The following is a 15,546-nucleotide window of genomic DNA, read 5'->3' on the forward strand; positions in this document are numbered from 1 at the left end:
GCAGGGTTATTCAACTTAAATATCACATGATCAATCAGTGGCTGCAAATACAGTGTTAACATAGACAGTATATAACTATATTGAATAAACTGGTCGCGCGAATCTCTTTTCTGACTGTAATATTGTCATTATAACCAATACGAGACAGAAGCCAGTCATTCCAAAAAATATATGAAAGTTATGGATACGAGACTTGACATAGTAGTGCAAAAAGTAACAAAAAGAAAGGCGTCAATAGATGTTTTTTTTTTTTCAGGTAGGTTCATATCCAGAAAAGGTGGGGGAACAAAAACAAAACAAGATGAATATTAAGGCTGTGTACTGGCAAACATCTTCCCAGGCGTGTATGATTTATTGCACTGTGATTCAAGAAATTGTGATATATTGCAATACTCTAAGCAAGGTGATTACTAGTTCTTTAATTTTAGGAAATCTGTCCTATAAAGAGCTCACCACCATAACATAAAATCTGAGTTAAATTGTCACTTACTTACTGCAAGCAGAACAGTGAAGATGGATAGCAAAACACTCAGTAAACACATATCGGCTGACTGGTTCATCGATATGTTCTCCTGTTTATAACAACAGCACTTCCAACAGACATAAGCTGCTGGTTTATTATTGTGGTTATTGTGTAAAAGTAGCTCAGAGAGCTGTACCAGAAATAATTTATTAAATCACACACGCCAGCGTGGTTTGCAGCCAGCCTCTTGTGGGCCATAGAAAAATTAAAAAGGGCTGAATCCGGCCCGCAGACCACAAGTTGACCAGGCCTGTTTTATGGTGTCAGCAGCGTCAGATAAAGTGGCAACTGATTTTGCATAAAATATTATTAATGGGTTTTACATTCTGCTGTGCATTTGTTTGTTTAAGATTTTGAGTGCTGTGGTTTTAACTTAAGTGTTGAAGCACAAAATGTTATTGAAAACCCTTATACTCTACTGAAAACTTAAGTCAAAGTACACCTGAACTGGTTTGTGCTTGTTATCCTGCCATCCTTGAATATAATTGTTGTGGAACTTGTGCCTTTATTCAATAAATCTGTTAAGGAGGGACAGGAAATCTGAGAATTTGGACATTTTATCTTTAGAAAAAGACTCAAAACAATTCATTGATTATCAAAACACTTGGCAATTAATAGGTGACAACTAATTGATTAATCAGCTATTTGCTGCAGCTCTAATCCGGGACTTAGACTTAGGCAATTTACTGCTCTTACAGACCTCCATGTGCATAACAATGTTTTCATTTGTTTTAGGTCTCTTCAAATGATGGCCGGTGTTGTGGCTATGGCATCTGTCATTGAGGACTTTGACACCCAGGTAATTTCATGACAGTGACAGGGCTGTACATAGCAGAGTCCAACCAATATATATGATCCAAAAGTGCAGTGAAAAAGTTGAACTGGTATTTTTAATAATTCTTAGTACATTAAATAAAACACAAATAGAACAATTTGAATTGAGAGAACGGATCAAATATACATACAGATCTGTCTATAAATATAAATATATAATATCTGTCCAATACATAACAAAACTAATAAATACAAATTGCATTCTACTGTTTTATTAACTTAATCTCTTTTTACAGCCATGCAAGAAATCTCGCAAAGATGGTGGCAGCCCTGTTGTCAAGACAATCACAAACTATTTCTCTCCTGTGCCCAAGCCTGTGGAGAAACCCTTTTCTCCTCCCCGCTCCAACAACATCATGGACTACTTTAGCCGAAAGGCTCCGTCCTCTAAAGAAAAGATCAGCTCACCCGAACAGTCAAAAGAGAACCGTCAGACTCCGCAGTCTGTAGAAAAACACACCAGCCCAGAGCTGTCAGTGAAACAACCACCTCAGAAACGGGGTAGAAAGGCCAGCAAAGTTGCAAGAAAACTTGTGGAGGCTGAAACTGTTAGCTCCACAGCGGATAACAGCTGCCTGATTGTAGAAGAACCACATGATGGCACAGATTCAGCAGCAGAAACAGTCAGTAGCTGTGGTGTTCTTGGGAGTGATACTGCAGCCCTGCTGGCCCAGCTCAGTGCTGAGACATTTAGCATGGTGGGAAAGTCAGAGAGGAAAGTCACAAAGACGGTCAGTGAAAAAGATGAACATCATGAAGATGCTTCCAAATGTGGGAACAATGTCAAAGTTAAGCCAGAACTGAACAGTATTGACTTATCTCCAATTGTACCTTCAAAAGCTAAAGCAAAACCAGTAAAAACTACTGCACGAAATTCTAGGAAGAAACAACAACAGGAGGCAAAACATTCAGAACCGGACGAGAAAGAAACAGAGAGCTCCTTGTGTGATGTTAGTATGGAGGTCAATGTGGATGAGGCCTCTCAGTTAAACAGCAGCACTGTCACAATCTCCTTCGAGGATTTTGTGCGGAGCCAGAGCCAGGACACAGAAGATGAACAGGGCAAAGAAGATGAACATAAAATCACATCAGATGCAGAAGAAATGGACACTGACCAATTGGACATCCCTCAAGCTGAACAAAATGTAGGTTCTGTGGAGCCACCTGTCCAGATCTCACCCCGAACTGTTACCATCCAGGCTGAAGTGCATGTCTCACCCAAACAGGAAGCAAAGGCAGCTGGAAAGGTAGCTTCCATCTTCAGCAGGAGAAAAAAGGTGACGAGTCCTGCAGAGGTTGTTGCGTCTCCTCAGATGGAGGCTGGGCACCAATCTCCTTCTACCACTCTGACTGTCAAGCGGAAGTCCAATGTGGTTCTTCAAGAAGAAGATCTAGAACTGGCTGTGCTTGAGAGTGAGTCTGCACCCAAATGCAGTGAGGTGGAGAGGAAGCAGTTCATGGCTGCCTTCAAACAGCCCAGTCTGGATGGGTCCAAATCAAAGCCTGTTAAGAGCCAGGGCAAGCAGAAGCAGCAAGGAGAGAAGGTTTTGGATGATGCAGACAAAGTTGCTGAAGAGGGTGCCATAATTCCCCCTTATGTTGAGCAAGTCCCTGCTGCCTCTCAGGAAAACAAAGCAGCTAAAAAGAAACCAGTGAGAAAAGGCAGAAAGACAGCTGAAGAAGAAAAGGAGGCAGTGACTGTCCCACCTGCTGCCGCTCCTGTTGAAGAAAGTGTGGCCACAATTGTTGATGCTGATAATATGGAGGAGCCTCCAGTCACCTCCACTCCCTCAATCCCAGCGCTGAGGAGGTCCAGAAGAGAGGCTGTGGTCAGGCAAACACCTGAGGCCAACCCACCAACTCCTACCAGAAAAACCAGGAAAAAGAACGAGCCGAATGGTGGTGCTGCTGTTGCTGTTGCTGCTTTACCTACTGACAGCCCTGCAGAGATGTCCACCCCAAAGAGACACAAATCCAAACATGGAGTCTTTGTAGCAGAGATGGTGTGCTCACCTGACGTAAAACAAAGTCCAATCAGGTGACATGCATATAATTATTATCTAATACCATTAAACATTTTAAGACAAGGACTTAGATAGACTTAGACACTCAGTTGCCAGTTTATTAGTTGCACTAATGCAATCTAAAGCCCAGTTCAGACCAAGATTAATGACGAGGCTATTTAAAACTTGCTACTATTTGCAATGTGCCAATCTGCAATGTTTTTAAAACTTGTCAGTTGATTAGGCAAGACATTATCATCTCCATCACAACTACTCTCTGACTGTTCAGGTTTTTATGTAGCTGGATATAATTTGTTGTGTCTGAAAATATAAATGAGCCTAGTGATAGTGAGTTACTGCTATAGTTGCATAATATGATTAAATGATAAAAACATGAAAGGTGTGTGTCGAGGGAGAAAGAGAACCCCAGACCTGCAAAAGATCATGCAAGAGTAATCATTTCAACCCAAGTTATTTTCTGATTATTTCACAGTGGTTATGTTTTATGTTCCCAGCACAAATAAATACTCCACAAACCACTGCACAAGGCGATCTCATCCGCCAACTTCGTGCTGAGACGGGCAGTTCCCACCACTGCAACGTTCTACAACAGTTTCGTCTTGTCATGAATCTTACATCTGAACTGGGCTTAATATAACAGTCCTGCAATAAACCCTGCATTTACGAAGGTTGAAATATGCATTTTTTGTTCAAAGTGTTTTAGAGAGGTGTTGATTCAACTGTGTGGTCATTTTGGAGGATGCAGTTTGTGCTGCTGTTGCCTGTGTTTGCCATGTTCTAATTCAAATGTTTTCTTTTTCCATAAGGATCAAATTTACTAGAGTCCACAGAAATGTTTCTAAAGCTGAAGATGGAAGTGGTTTAAGCAACACATTGGCTACTAAAGTAAGTATTATGTATTTTACAAATTTCAGAATTTAATGAGCTGGTGTACTGACTTGACAAAGAACACTTTTGAACATAATCATAATACTGTCTCCATCTCTTTCAGACATCAAATGACTCTAAGAAAAGGAAACAGGCAAAGAAGCTGGTGGAGAAAGCCAAAGTGATTCAGCAGAATAAAAAAGCTGCTGTTGAGGAGAAGGGCACCTTAAGGCGATCCTTACGAGCTGAGGCCGCCAACAAGAGGAGCTACTGTGAAGATGAGGTACCTTCTTTTTTTTTTTTGATGAATTGGTAGAGTTGGCCTGAATTTCACACTTTTTCTGGTTTTGACCAATAAAACATTGGCAACAAAATAATACACAAGTTATTCACAATACACAAACACAGGAATGCACAATGAGACTGCTTACATTAATGTTGCACCTTTGTTATGGACGTATGGACCTTTTTGGACTGGAAATAAAATCGTGGACGAGTTTTTCAGAATCTTCGTGGGATAAATAGATCCTTTTGCAATATTTCTTAAATAATAAAATCCAGTTTTAACTATGTTTCATGTGGCTCTTGAAAGTGACGTCAGCATCCAGGATGGCACTGAGGTTTCTTACCTGTGTGACACTTTTCGGAGATAGTTGGGATCACTTAAAAGAGATTTCCTGTCTGACAGGATATTTGAGGACCTCCAGAATGGCACAATGGGCCACCATCACATTATAACACAAAATTAAGGCCTAATGAACACCTAATTGTGTATTCCCTCTTTTTTTTTCCTCACTATGCGATTTTCATTGTCAGGATTCTATCATCTGCCTGGAGGACGACCAGACTGCTGCTCCTCAGACAGCACCAGAAAAGACTAAAACCCAGAAGTCTTTACGCAGTCTGAATGATGTTCTGGGAAAGGCCAAGCCTGTCCCAGGTAGTCTTCATCACTCTAAATCACCCTTTACTGTCCAGCATTTAGTTGAAATCTCATCTAATGTTGCTGTCTTTTCTTTCTCACAGGCTCCAAAGTGACGTCGCTGGGCCAAGAGAAGACTGCTCGGAAGGTGTCTGCTGTGATTTCCATTTTTGATGAGAGCAGCCGTGAGGGCTCCGACAATTCCCAGGATGACGAGCAGTTCAAGGCTCGCAGAGAGTTCTTGAAGAGTGGTCTGCCAGAGTCCTTTAGGAAACAGATCGCCAAGACGGCCGCCACCAAGGAGGCGTACTCTCTCTCCTGTTCCTCCTTTCAACCAGTTGTACACATAAAGCAACCACCAAACGGTGAGCTGTTCCTACATAGGTGGAATGTAACTAAGTGCATTTACTCAAGTGCTGTAATTGAGTACATCTGTAATTTGAGTTCCTTGTTACTTTGCAGGTTCAGAGTAATATTTCAAAATATAACCAGCAAATAAATTAACATTTAGATGATGAAGATAAGACCTTTAATCTCAGAAGCGAATTCATGCTACTCAGTAATTTATAAATAATATAATGAGACTTATCTTTACCTGCTACTACATTACTGTGCTGTACACATTCAAAGCATTGATAATTATATCTGAAGTGGGCCAGTGTGCACACTGAGTAATTTTATTTTTGGATCTTAACACTCTGTGCTTCAGTAAAATTGTGAAAGCATGACTTTTACTATTCTGTCATTTCTACTTTTACCTAAGTAAAATAACTCAGTACCTTATCCACCACAGTATATTGTTATTATTACCAAGGAGTGGTAGGAACAGATCATTTAAGAGGGACAAGTTCCCAGTAAGACTTGTTTTTGTCTTGTTTTGACAGATTGTGCTTTGTGGAGTCTACTGTGGCCTGAGTCTTCATTACTGTGTCATCTGAAAGAGCTGTGGTGCCAGCCATCCAACTCACTCCCACCTGTTAGTGGCTCCCTGTGTTTGAAGACAGAACCGGCCCGTAGAGCCATTTGTGAACGGGTATGTAAAAACGACTGTGATAACCTGAATCTTAGCACTTTTTCCTAAATGCCCTAAAGTCAGCTCCAGATCAAGCCACACTGCCTTGTTTACTTAAATGCTTAGCAGAATTGATATTTCAGAACACATTTAGTTGATAAACCCCAATACCACAGTAGACCCCTATACAAAATAAATTTGTGTAAAACATAATAATGTAAGTAAAAACCTTTCCCCCAAATAGCTTGTGTGGTTTCAACAGCAGATTTAATATTTATAAGTATTACTTTTCCTTTAAAGAGTTCTGGCTGGAGGCCTGAGATTTCCGAAGGTGTTCGTCAACTTCTGACAGAGGAGGTCGGCATCTCCAATCCTCTGTTCCCCGTTCAGATGTTCATCACTCGTTTCCTGAAGAGACGCACTGATCACCAGCAGCAGTGCACAGCCTCAGGTCAGTCTCACTGCACGAAAACAAAAGTAGATGTCTTGTGTTAACGCTATGTTGATCAGTAAATTCTTACAAGCAATTTAAAAAGAAGTCAGTCTTATTCTCAATAATCCATCTCGTTATTTACTAGAACCAGAGGCTATAACCACAGTCACCAGCACCGCAGTGCCAGCTGAATCAGTAGGAGGGAAGAGGAAGAGGATGGATGATGAAGGGGAAATGACAGCGAAGGTGGCTAAGAAGCAACGGGCCAACTCTTCAGAAGAGAACATTTCTACAGTGGAGCCGGAGACGACAAAAAGGGGAGGCCGTACAAGACGAGCTCGGAGATCCAGGCCAGAGGACGGGGCAAACGAGAAAGCCAAGGCTTCGGTCAAAGCTGCTCCCATCCCGCCTGAGGACGACTCTGTGGTTGTGATAGATGACTTGATTTTGGGAGAGGACACTGGAACAAAAGGTAACAAATTAAGTGGTCTGAATCAGCCAGTTTTTATTATAACCCCATGGCTGATTTCTCTGGTAGTACAAAATTTAAAACTTCAGTGTATTGTACTAAAAATAGCGCCGCTGTCATCGACTCCACCACAACAATGTTAAATTATTTTAGAAGTTATGAGAAGGAAAACAAACCTACCAAACAGGCATGACAACTAACAGATTGTCAATGGTATGCTAGTAAGAGATCATCCATCATAGTTTGAATGTTTGCCAAATTAATCAAGTCTTTATTTATTTATTTGTTTATTTTAGTATAAAAAGCCAACAAAACCTAGGAAATCTGACTTGATACAAAGTTATGCAACAACTGTGGGAAAAAAAACAGCAAAGTGGAACAAACAGACCTACACATATTGACTCCAGGTCTTTATCAGGCTCTGAGAAACACATGATCAGTCTGAATTAAATGACAGCCATGGGTGGTATTCTAGTAGATAACCCATAGAGGGCACTAAAATGATGCCTTAGGCTTCATACACATACATGCCCCAAAAAAAAAAAATAATTGTGACAGTGATTAACATTAAGTGAAAATATATGAATTTCTGAGAAAAATCTTCATATTCAATTTTGCCAAGATCAAAGAATAACAAACTCAACTGAGTGACAGTAAATTGTAAATATATAAAAGCATTTTAAATATTAGTTAACCGTGGCAGAACATCCACCTCATCATTCAGTCCTGGAGAATTTGTGTTTTTTTTCTTTTAATGTCTACATTAAATGGCACTGAGCCTCTAGGACTGAATGATTAGGTGGACTGTATGCCATTCCTTTAATATTCTTTGCCTTTCTATATGCTTGTATTATCCACAGTAAGAATAAACTACAGTGCAAAGTTCAACATTCACATTTAAATATTATGAATATGCTACAAAAATTTTTAAGTGCTTTCATATCTGTTATATAAAGATATTCGTTATACTTTATTTATGTGTTAAATTAATGGTATAATATCACCAGAGTGCCTTAGTTTTTTTTCCCCCATGGTTGTGTATAACTTTATCATGCAAGACTTCCTGATTTGTGTTATTTATTGGGTTTTTGTTTGAGCATACAACTAAAAGTATTATGCATGTTAACTTCTGATTTTTTTTTTACCCCTAAAAAGAGACAAAGACATAAAAAATAAATAGAAAAACAAGTTTGTTCTGCACATATTTGAATCCTCAAACTCCTTTATTGTGCATTCTGCAGATTTGTTGACGGAGGATGTGTTATGGACAGACAAATATCAGCCACAGCACTCCAGCGACATCATAGGCAACACTGGCTCAGTGAGGAGGCTGCACAGGTGAGGAGCTCATCTAAAGCTTTAATTTCACTGCACCTGCATAAAAAAACAGTGTCCACTGTATTTGTAAATGGTGTGCAATGTATTTTTTGTACAATATGGGCTTGGGACCATGCAAATATTTCTTTTTTTTCCTACAGCTGGCTAAAGGAATGGAAACTCCGTGCAGACCGGGAAGAGAGAAAAAAGCAGAAAGACACAAAACAAGAGGAAGGTAGGAGATAAAAAATCTTTTTTTCTTTTCATAACTGCTTCTGTCAGCTTGATTCGTGTTTGTTTTGACTCAATGGTGGCTGTTTGGTGTCCAGACTCAGACTGGGACTGCGGAGAAGAGGACTCCCAGGATGGAGAGGACATGTTGTGTAATACAGTGCTTATCACAGGACCCACTGGAGTTGGAAAGACTGCTGCAGTCTATGCTTGTGCTCAGGAGTTGGGCTTCAAGGTACAAAAGCTTTAAGGTGCATACAGTAACTGCGACACTTGTGTAGGATTTATCGCTCTTATTTTCTAACGAACTTCCCCTCTGTCTCACAAGGTGTTTGAGGTGAATGCTTCATCTCTGCGGAGTGGCCGTCTAATTCTGTCTCAGCTGAAGGAAGCCACTCAGTCACACCAGGTGGACAGCCAGGGAGTCAGCGCCCACAAACCCACCTACTTCAACAGTTACAGCACAAGCAGCAGCACTGGCACACTCAGGCCTGGATCCTCTCCCAGTATGTACAGTGCTGACCCTGAGAGCACTATTAATAATGACTTGCTAGCTTGTAAAATAGTCTGTTTTATGCAGATTTATATACAGTAGGAATTAGGGCTGCCCCCTAAAAGCTGAAGACTCACATTATCAGTCAGAGACCCCTCAGTCAATTGAAATTCTTCCAGTCCAGCAGTCGTTTTGCTTTTTGTTGTCATTGCATTGACGTTACATGATAAAACCAATAGAAGCTTACAAGAATGCACAGGGAGAACATTTCAATTAGTAATTATAAATGTATTCATCACTCTTAGTTATATTTTTATATTAGCTGTCACGCTTATTAAAAAAAATCTTGTGACAATATGAGATGGTGGTTGGCTGATAGAGAGGGGGTTACAGGTGTGTGGTAAAGAAGTTTCAGCTCTTGTTTTATAGCTGCATCGTGCACAGAGCAATGCAACAGCATCTTTACAGTGTCTAAATCACCACAAACCACAAAAATAACCGATAGAAGTGTAGAAGAGCGATAGAAGGGAATGCATGTCATGCTTGGTTGTTTATGCTTGTTCTTGCCACTGACAGGCTCAGATTGTTCTTTTGAGTGGGATTGTGACTGTGAGAGACCTTATTTTTAAAAAGTAAGGTGTTTTTTTTTTAACCATAAACAGCTGTTTTATTGCTCTTGCCAAACCCACCAGATTCCCTTTGCAGAAATGTTTTAAAGATTTTAACATACTCATGTATGCTGACAGAAAAGTTTCTTAGTTGGGGACAGCCCTAGTAGGAATGTTACAAGCACAAACTAATCGCTTGTTTTCTTTGTTAATCAGGAAAGGTTAACTCTCCACGTAGGGTGGTTTCCTCTCCCAGGAAACATCCCCAGTCTCCAAGAGGTGCTAGAAGAGGAGGCCTTGCTCCCACCTCTTTAGCTAACTTCTTCAAAATGGGTCGACCCACCAACAAGGAGACACCTAACACTAACAAGAATGAACAAACTGGTAAATGCACCTTCAGTCTGTCAGTTATTTACTTGTATGATGATTTTAAACTCAATTTAAAGTTGTTACCAGGACTTAAATTGTATTTTTGTTGTATTTGTTGTTTATTTTTGGTCTCTTTCCCTCATCTCCTCATGTAGCTGCTTCCAAGAAAGTCACAAAAGCAAATGAGTGTGCCAGTAAGCATAAAGACACTGCAGTCAAATCACCAACAACTACCACCCCTAAAGAGAAAAACAACGAAGAGCAGAACAAGAAGACAGCCACCTCGCTTATCCTTTTTGAAGAAGTGGATGTTATTTTTGATGATGACTCAGGGTTTCTAGCTGCCATCAAGACATTTATGACCACTACCAAGAGGCCAGTCATCCTCACTACCAGCGGTGAGTAGGAGGAGGAAGGTCAAAGGCAATTTTTTTTTGTTTGAACATGCATTTATAATTTGTGTCTCATACTTTCAATTTAAATTAAATTTTATATGTCTTGTAGATCCTGCCTTCAGCACCATGTTTGATGGCAACTTTGAAGAGATCCATTTCAAAACGCCCTCAGTGGTGAGTGGACGGTTGCTGAACATTAATGTTTCACTGTTGGATCTAATTGATTGAGTGATTGAATTTTTCTGTATCAGCCAATTCATTTTAAGTCTTTCTCTCCCTGCTACAGTCAGATGCGGGCAGCTTCCTGCAGCTGTTGTGTCTAGCAGAGGACATGAGGACAGACCTGCGGGACATCGGCTCTCTTCTCAGACTCAACGACTGTGACATCAGGCAGAGTTTACTGCAGCTGCAGTTCTGGACTCGCAGCGGAGGAGGCCGCCACATGACCAGGCCGCTGACACACCCTAGCAAAAATGGTAAGAAGATGATCAGGAGGAGTTGAAATATTAATGCTGTCAATTTTATTTTATTTATTTTATTTTACATAGCTTTGTCTGCTTTTAATCAGTTGAGAAGCATTTTCAAAATCAAACCATTTCTGTCTGCTGTTGGTCAGGAGAAAGTTATTAATGCCTTATTTCATCCCATCTGGATTACAGCAACTCTCTATATTCTAAACTTAGCAGGGCTCAACAATTAGTATCGCCAGCTTGTCTGGGGCAAGTAAATCTGGCAACTCACTAGCCTGACCAGGCAAGTGGTAAAAAATTATTAAAATATATTGACAATTAATCAGTAAAGACTTTTTCATGCAAAATGACAAAATGTCAATAGTTGTTTGTTTTAAAATGTCAGAAAATGGTGGAAAAATATCAATCAGTGTTTCCCAAAGCCTAAGCTGATCTAGGCAAATGTCTTATTTTACTCACAACCCAAATATATTCAGTGCACTGTCATAGAAGAGTTAAGAAACCAGAATCGATTCTCAAAGTAGTTAGTGATTAATTTAATAATCGATTAACTGATTAATCATTGCAGCACTACTTTTCATGTAATAATTTTATTTAATTGCAATATGTCATGTCATCTGTTGAAACACAATGTAGGTGTTAGTATTATTATTATTACTATAAAATACATTTCAACTTAAAAGTATTTTCCCCCTCATTGTTTGAATAGCTGAAGTAAAGGCAGAGACTGAAGAGGCAGCCGGCCTTTCTGTGACCATCCCGTCCACTCTTCCTCCCTGTGACACGGACTGCACTCAGAGCATGCTGGGCCTGCTGAATATTGGACCCAAGAGAGACATTTGGGAGCTGCTCAGGGTAAAACTCTTAATTTACCACACATACTCAGCGTGTGTGCTTTTCTTTGTTGATTCATATTGTACTTGATTTAAGATATTGACCGGTCATGTGTTGTCAGCAGAGCCATTGTGCTGTGGAGGAGGCGTTTGGCTCTGAGCTGCTGACAAACTGCAGGCGACGAGGGGTGGACCTGCTCTATTCCAACATGGAGACACTCTTACCTCTACCACTCACACAGCTGACTACCTCCACCTACAAACTAGAGCAATCAGTTCCTGTATCACAAGAGCACCCTTCAGTTAATCCAAAAGAGATGCTGTCCACGGCAGAATCAGCTGATTGCTCAGATGATGGCAGTCCAGTTAAAATGTCCAACAGAATGAAGAAGACCAGGAGGCGGCAGCGTCTGTCAGACCAGGATGGACAGCACTCTGATTCGGACTCAGAAGATGGTTTTCTATCTCTCTGCAAGCCACAGGGCGCTACTCAGGAAAAGGAGGAACTCAAAAAGAGTTTAGTCTTAGAGACAGTGAAGAGGAAGCCGCTGACTCCTGAGGAGCGGCTGAAAAGTGTTCCAGTCTCCCAGTGTCTAGATTCAGTCGCTGACTTTTTAGACAACATGTCTTTTATGGACTCCTCCTTACTCTGTCATCCACAAGGGGGTGACGATCACAGAAGAACGTCGGCAGTCAGTGCAGTGGTGAAAGATGGGATGACAGATGAGTTGAGGGTTGAAGTTGACAGAGGAAACTGCGTGACAGAAGATTGCGCCCTGCAGATGCAGGCTGCTGTGGAGGCTCTAAGCTTCCACAAGTGTCGGGTTTTGGTAGCGGAGGCCTGGGACAAAGCCCAGCAGCTAGAAGGGGAGCTGGGAAAGGAGGCTGCAACAGAACTCAGCCTCCCTGTGGCTGCTCATCATGAAAGTTACACCTTCAGTCAGGACGGCCCCTGCCAACCACAGTGAGTCTTGCTAGTCTTTGTTTGTCAACCTCCTGCACAGTGACCCAGTTGTAGACACACGGTGGCTTTTTTCCTCTGATGTCACTCTCAGGTGGGGACAGTCAAATGCTCTTATCAAAAGGATCATATTGTACTGCTGTGTTTTAGATTTTCAGGTCATATAAACATATGAAATCTGACAAATCATTATCATTTCACTGACTCTTGATTAATCAGCAGCTTAAAGCTACTACAAGGAGCTTTGTATGTGAACAAAAGCGGTAGTGTTTCCACTGTAATAACCACAAAATATGAAGTCAAAAACACAATTATAGAAATAAAAATCTCCTAGGTTCTCTCCGTCAATTGTTTTTTTCAGTCGCTGCTCAATCAGAAAGCAGTGAAATGATAACACTTTATCTGGTTCTCTACATTTAAGATTTACAGTCTGGAATACAGCAGTATGACATTTGAGCTTCCCACCCTGTGTGTGATGTCAGAGGAAAATTGCAGCCATGTAAATATGGTAAATTTCTCATAGAACGAGTGAATTATAGCTGACCAGTTTAAACGAGTTAAACCAGTTCAAAGAAAGGTAACATGCCTTGATATGTTACAGGCTGATCCAGCGGAGGAAAGAAGTGATGGGGAATTTGATGCTCAGAGGAGTGTTTGGTACTCTGGGCAACAGACCAGCAGCTGCTCTGGACTACCTGCCTGCTCTACGCACCATCTGCAGATCAGAGCAGCTCAAGGAGCAGGGAAAGGTGAAACGAAGGTGAGCATGCAGGAAACCAAGGGTTTTGCTTTGTGTTGAAAAGTGTTGGGGCCATTAGGGTGCAAATGAAAAAACATTTCTAAACCATCTCAACATATGCAATTTTAGGCAATATAATAATTGATATGAGGTCAAAGTAGATAATTACAGTGGATCAGAAAAAAGTCCCCATAACGTTGCTTCAAAAGAGCATAGCATGGGCTACAACAGAAACGATAATATTAAAATAACATCGACAGCACAAGTAACAGTCATCCATCACATTCACAGCTGCAACACCTCGTCAGTCAATCGAAAAATACCACTATCAGAACTACTGTACAAAGCTCCAGAGCGTGTCAGTCAGCCAAGCAATAACCGTATCTATTATCACTTCCTTAAAATGTGACAAAATTGAAACAACTGAAGAAATAATGTTAACAATGTTAGCTAAACAACAATAAATCATGAAGTTAAACTGCCTTGCTGTTTTGATGCTGCATACTTTTATATACATAAAAGAAACCAAGAACAAGGTTATAAACATTAACTAAAACTAAACTAAAAAACAAAACTATCACTACTGTGAAAGAAAAAAACATTTTAGTTAACTGAAAAAAAAATTAGACTTTGGGGGAAAAAAATTTGTGTACTAAAACTTAATATACACAAAATGTCTTAAGTCTTTGTCAATCTGGTAAAATTTATCAACACAACAAGCACAAGGAGGAATCAGTGAATGTGTTTATTGAGACTAGGATGTTTACATGACTGTGAGTCAGTTATCTGCACAAAGTGTTTGTATTTTAATACCTATTCTCACTCATGACAAATACCAACATGGAAATACTAGTTTAAAAAAACTAACATTGAAACTAATAAAAACTAAATTGAAATGACCAAACCCAAATAAAACTAAACTGAATTGACAACAAAATAAAAATAAAAACTCAAGCAAATTACAAAAATAACAATAATAATTCTGAGAGTTCATGATGCAAGTTCAACCAGTCATCACTCAGTTTCTCCTTTGTTTAACATTTCTTTGTGCAAGGTATTTTTCAGAACATTGTTTACAAATAATGCTTTTTAAAAAGTGTTGGACAAATTGTCCAATTCTAAAAGTGTTGGGGACATGTCCCCACATCATTAGCGTGAATGACACCTTATGCGGGAAACCATACTTAGTCTTTCACTTGGCCATCACGTTTTAGTTAAACTGTAGGCAGGATGTGGTTAAGGACCTCATAGCAGGCAGCCAGTATTTTTTTATTTTGACACTTGGCGCCTGTCAGTCATGAATGTGTTAGAGTGTAAGCTGAATTGAATGTAGGACAAAGTGCATGCATGCAACTCAATTCTGTTGAAATGGGTCCCCAGAAAACTCTGAGCTATTTCTTTTTTTTCCACCTCCAGGTTCCTGCACTACCTAGATGCAGTCCACCTGGGCCTAGACAAGAGCACCCTGCAGCACCTCGCTGAAGACTTCCCCTAAACCCTCAGCTGTGTCCTCATGATCACACAGAGGCCTTAAACACAGACTGCCCTGAGAGTGATAACACGGTGAAATGACAGAGTACAGCAACGCCGTTCATGGGGGAAAAAAAGAGATGAGGAAGAGTTTTTCATTTGCATTTCGGGCGCAAAAGTCAGACTTTCTGTATTAATGCCAAGTGTGAAATAAAATAAGTCAGAGGGAGTTTTTTTCCCTTGCATGTTGAGAATAAAGTCAAAATGTTGAGAATACCGTTTTGACTTTATTCTTGAAATAGCACACTGCAGAAGTGAGTCCTAAAGCCTGGAAATTAATTAGCATATTAGCACTTCTGGTCCCCTCGTCTTGAAGTCGGTGTTTTTTGAGGTTTCTGAGGTTAACACAAGCTTGTCATGTTTTGTACGTCAGTAAATATTCCACTCATTAATTTTGAAGCTCTTACATGTCCTAAAAAGGGAGCTACTTGCTAACAAGTGGCTAAATAACATGACAGGTTGTCACAGATATTATAAATGTCATTAGGCTGAACTCTAGTAACTTAGTGGGGGCGA

The 15,546-nt window shown here is 40.2% G+C and overlaps 1 protein-coding gene across 2 annotated transcripts; it reads left to right on the forward strand.

Annotated features, from left to right (window-relative positions):
• The first annotated feature begins 1,258 nt into the window (after nucleotides 1–1,258).
• atad5a (ATPase family AAA domain containing 5a) lies at nucleotides 1,259–15,097 on the forward strand. 2 transcript variants are annotated; one of them, XM_084744285.1, is made up of 21 exons: nucleotides 1,259–1,322; nucleotides 1,594–3,395; nucleotides 4,188–4,266; nucleotides 4,373–4,531; nucleotides 5,065–5,188; nucleotides 5,275–5,535; nucleotides 6,055–6,203; nucleotides 6,483–6,633; nucleotides 6,761–7,087; nucleotides 8,326–8,422; nucleotides 8,563–8,636; nucleotides 8,731–8,867; nucleotides 8,961–9,138; nucleotides 9,950–10,117; nucleotides 10,258–10,500; nucleotides 10,607–10,671; nucleotides 10,784–10,973; nucleotides 11,677–11,822; nucleotides 11,923–12,764; nucleotides 13,363–13,521; nucleotides 14,917–15,097. In XM_084744285.1, the coding sequence occupies exons 1-21, from the start codon at nucleotides 1,269–1,271 to the stop codon at nucleotides 14,993–14,995; spliced, it is 5,484 nt and encodes a 1,827-aa protein (XP_084600411.1). In that variant the 5' UTR covers nucleotides 1,259–1,268; the 3' UTR covers nucleotides 14,996–15,097. The 2 variants fall into 2 exon arrangements, with proteins under 2 accessions (XP_084600411.1, XP_084600412.1); XM_084744286.1 differs by having other exon boundaries at nucleotides 11,926–12,764.
• The last annotated feature ends 449 nt before the right edge of the window (nucleotides 15,098–15,546 follow it).

The sequence above is a fragment of the Lutjanus erythropterus genome, chromosome 19 (genome assembly GCF_056507025.1).
Source record: "Lutjanus erythropterus isolate fLutEry1 chromosome 19, fLutEry1.hap2, whole genome shotgun sequence".
Classification (NCBI taxonomy): domain Eukaryota; kingdom Metazoa; phylum Chordata; class Actinopteri; order Lutjaniformes; family Lutjanidae; genus Lutjanus; species Lutjanus erythropterus.

Coding starts and splice junctions, on each gene's coding strand:
- atad5a (XM_084744285.1), top strand. CDS start 1,269: ATGATGGCCGGTGTTGTGGCTATGGCATCTGTCATTGAGGACTTTGAC. Junction 6,634..6,760: donor GCAGCAGTGCACAGCCTCAG/GTCAGTCTCACT, acceptor GTTATTTACTAG/AACCAGAGGCTATAACCACA. Junction 11,823..11,922: donor ACATTTGGGAGCTGCTCAGG/GTAAAACTCTTA, acceptor ATGTGTTGTCAG/CAGAGCCATTGTGCTGTGGA.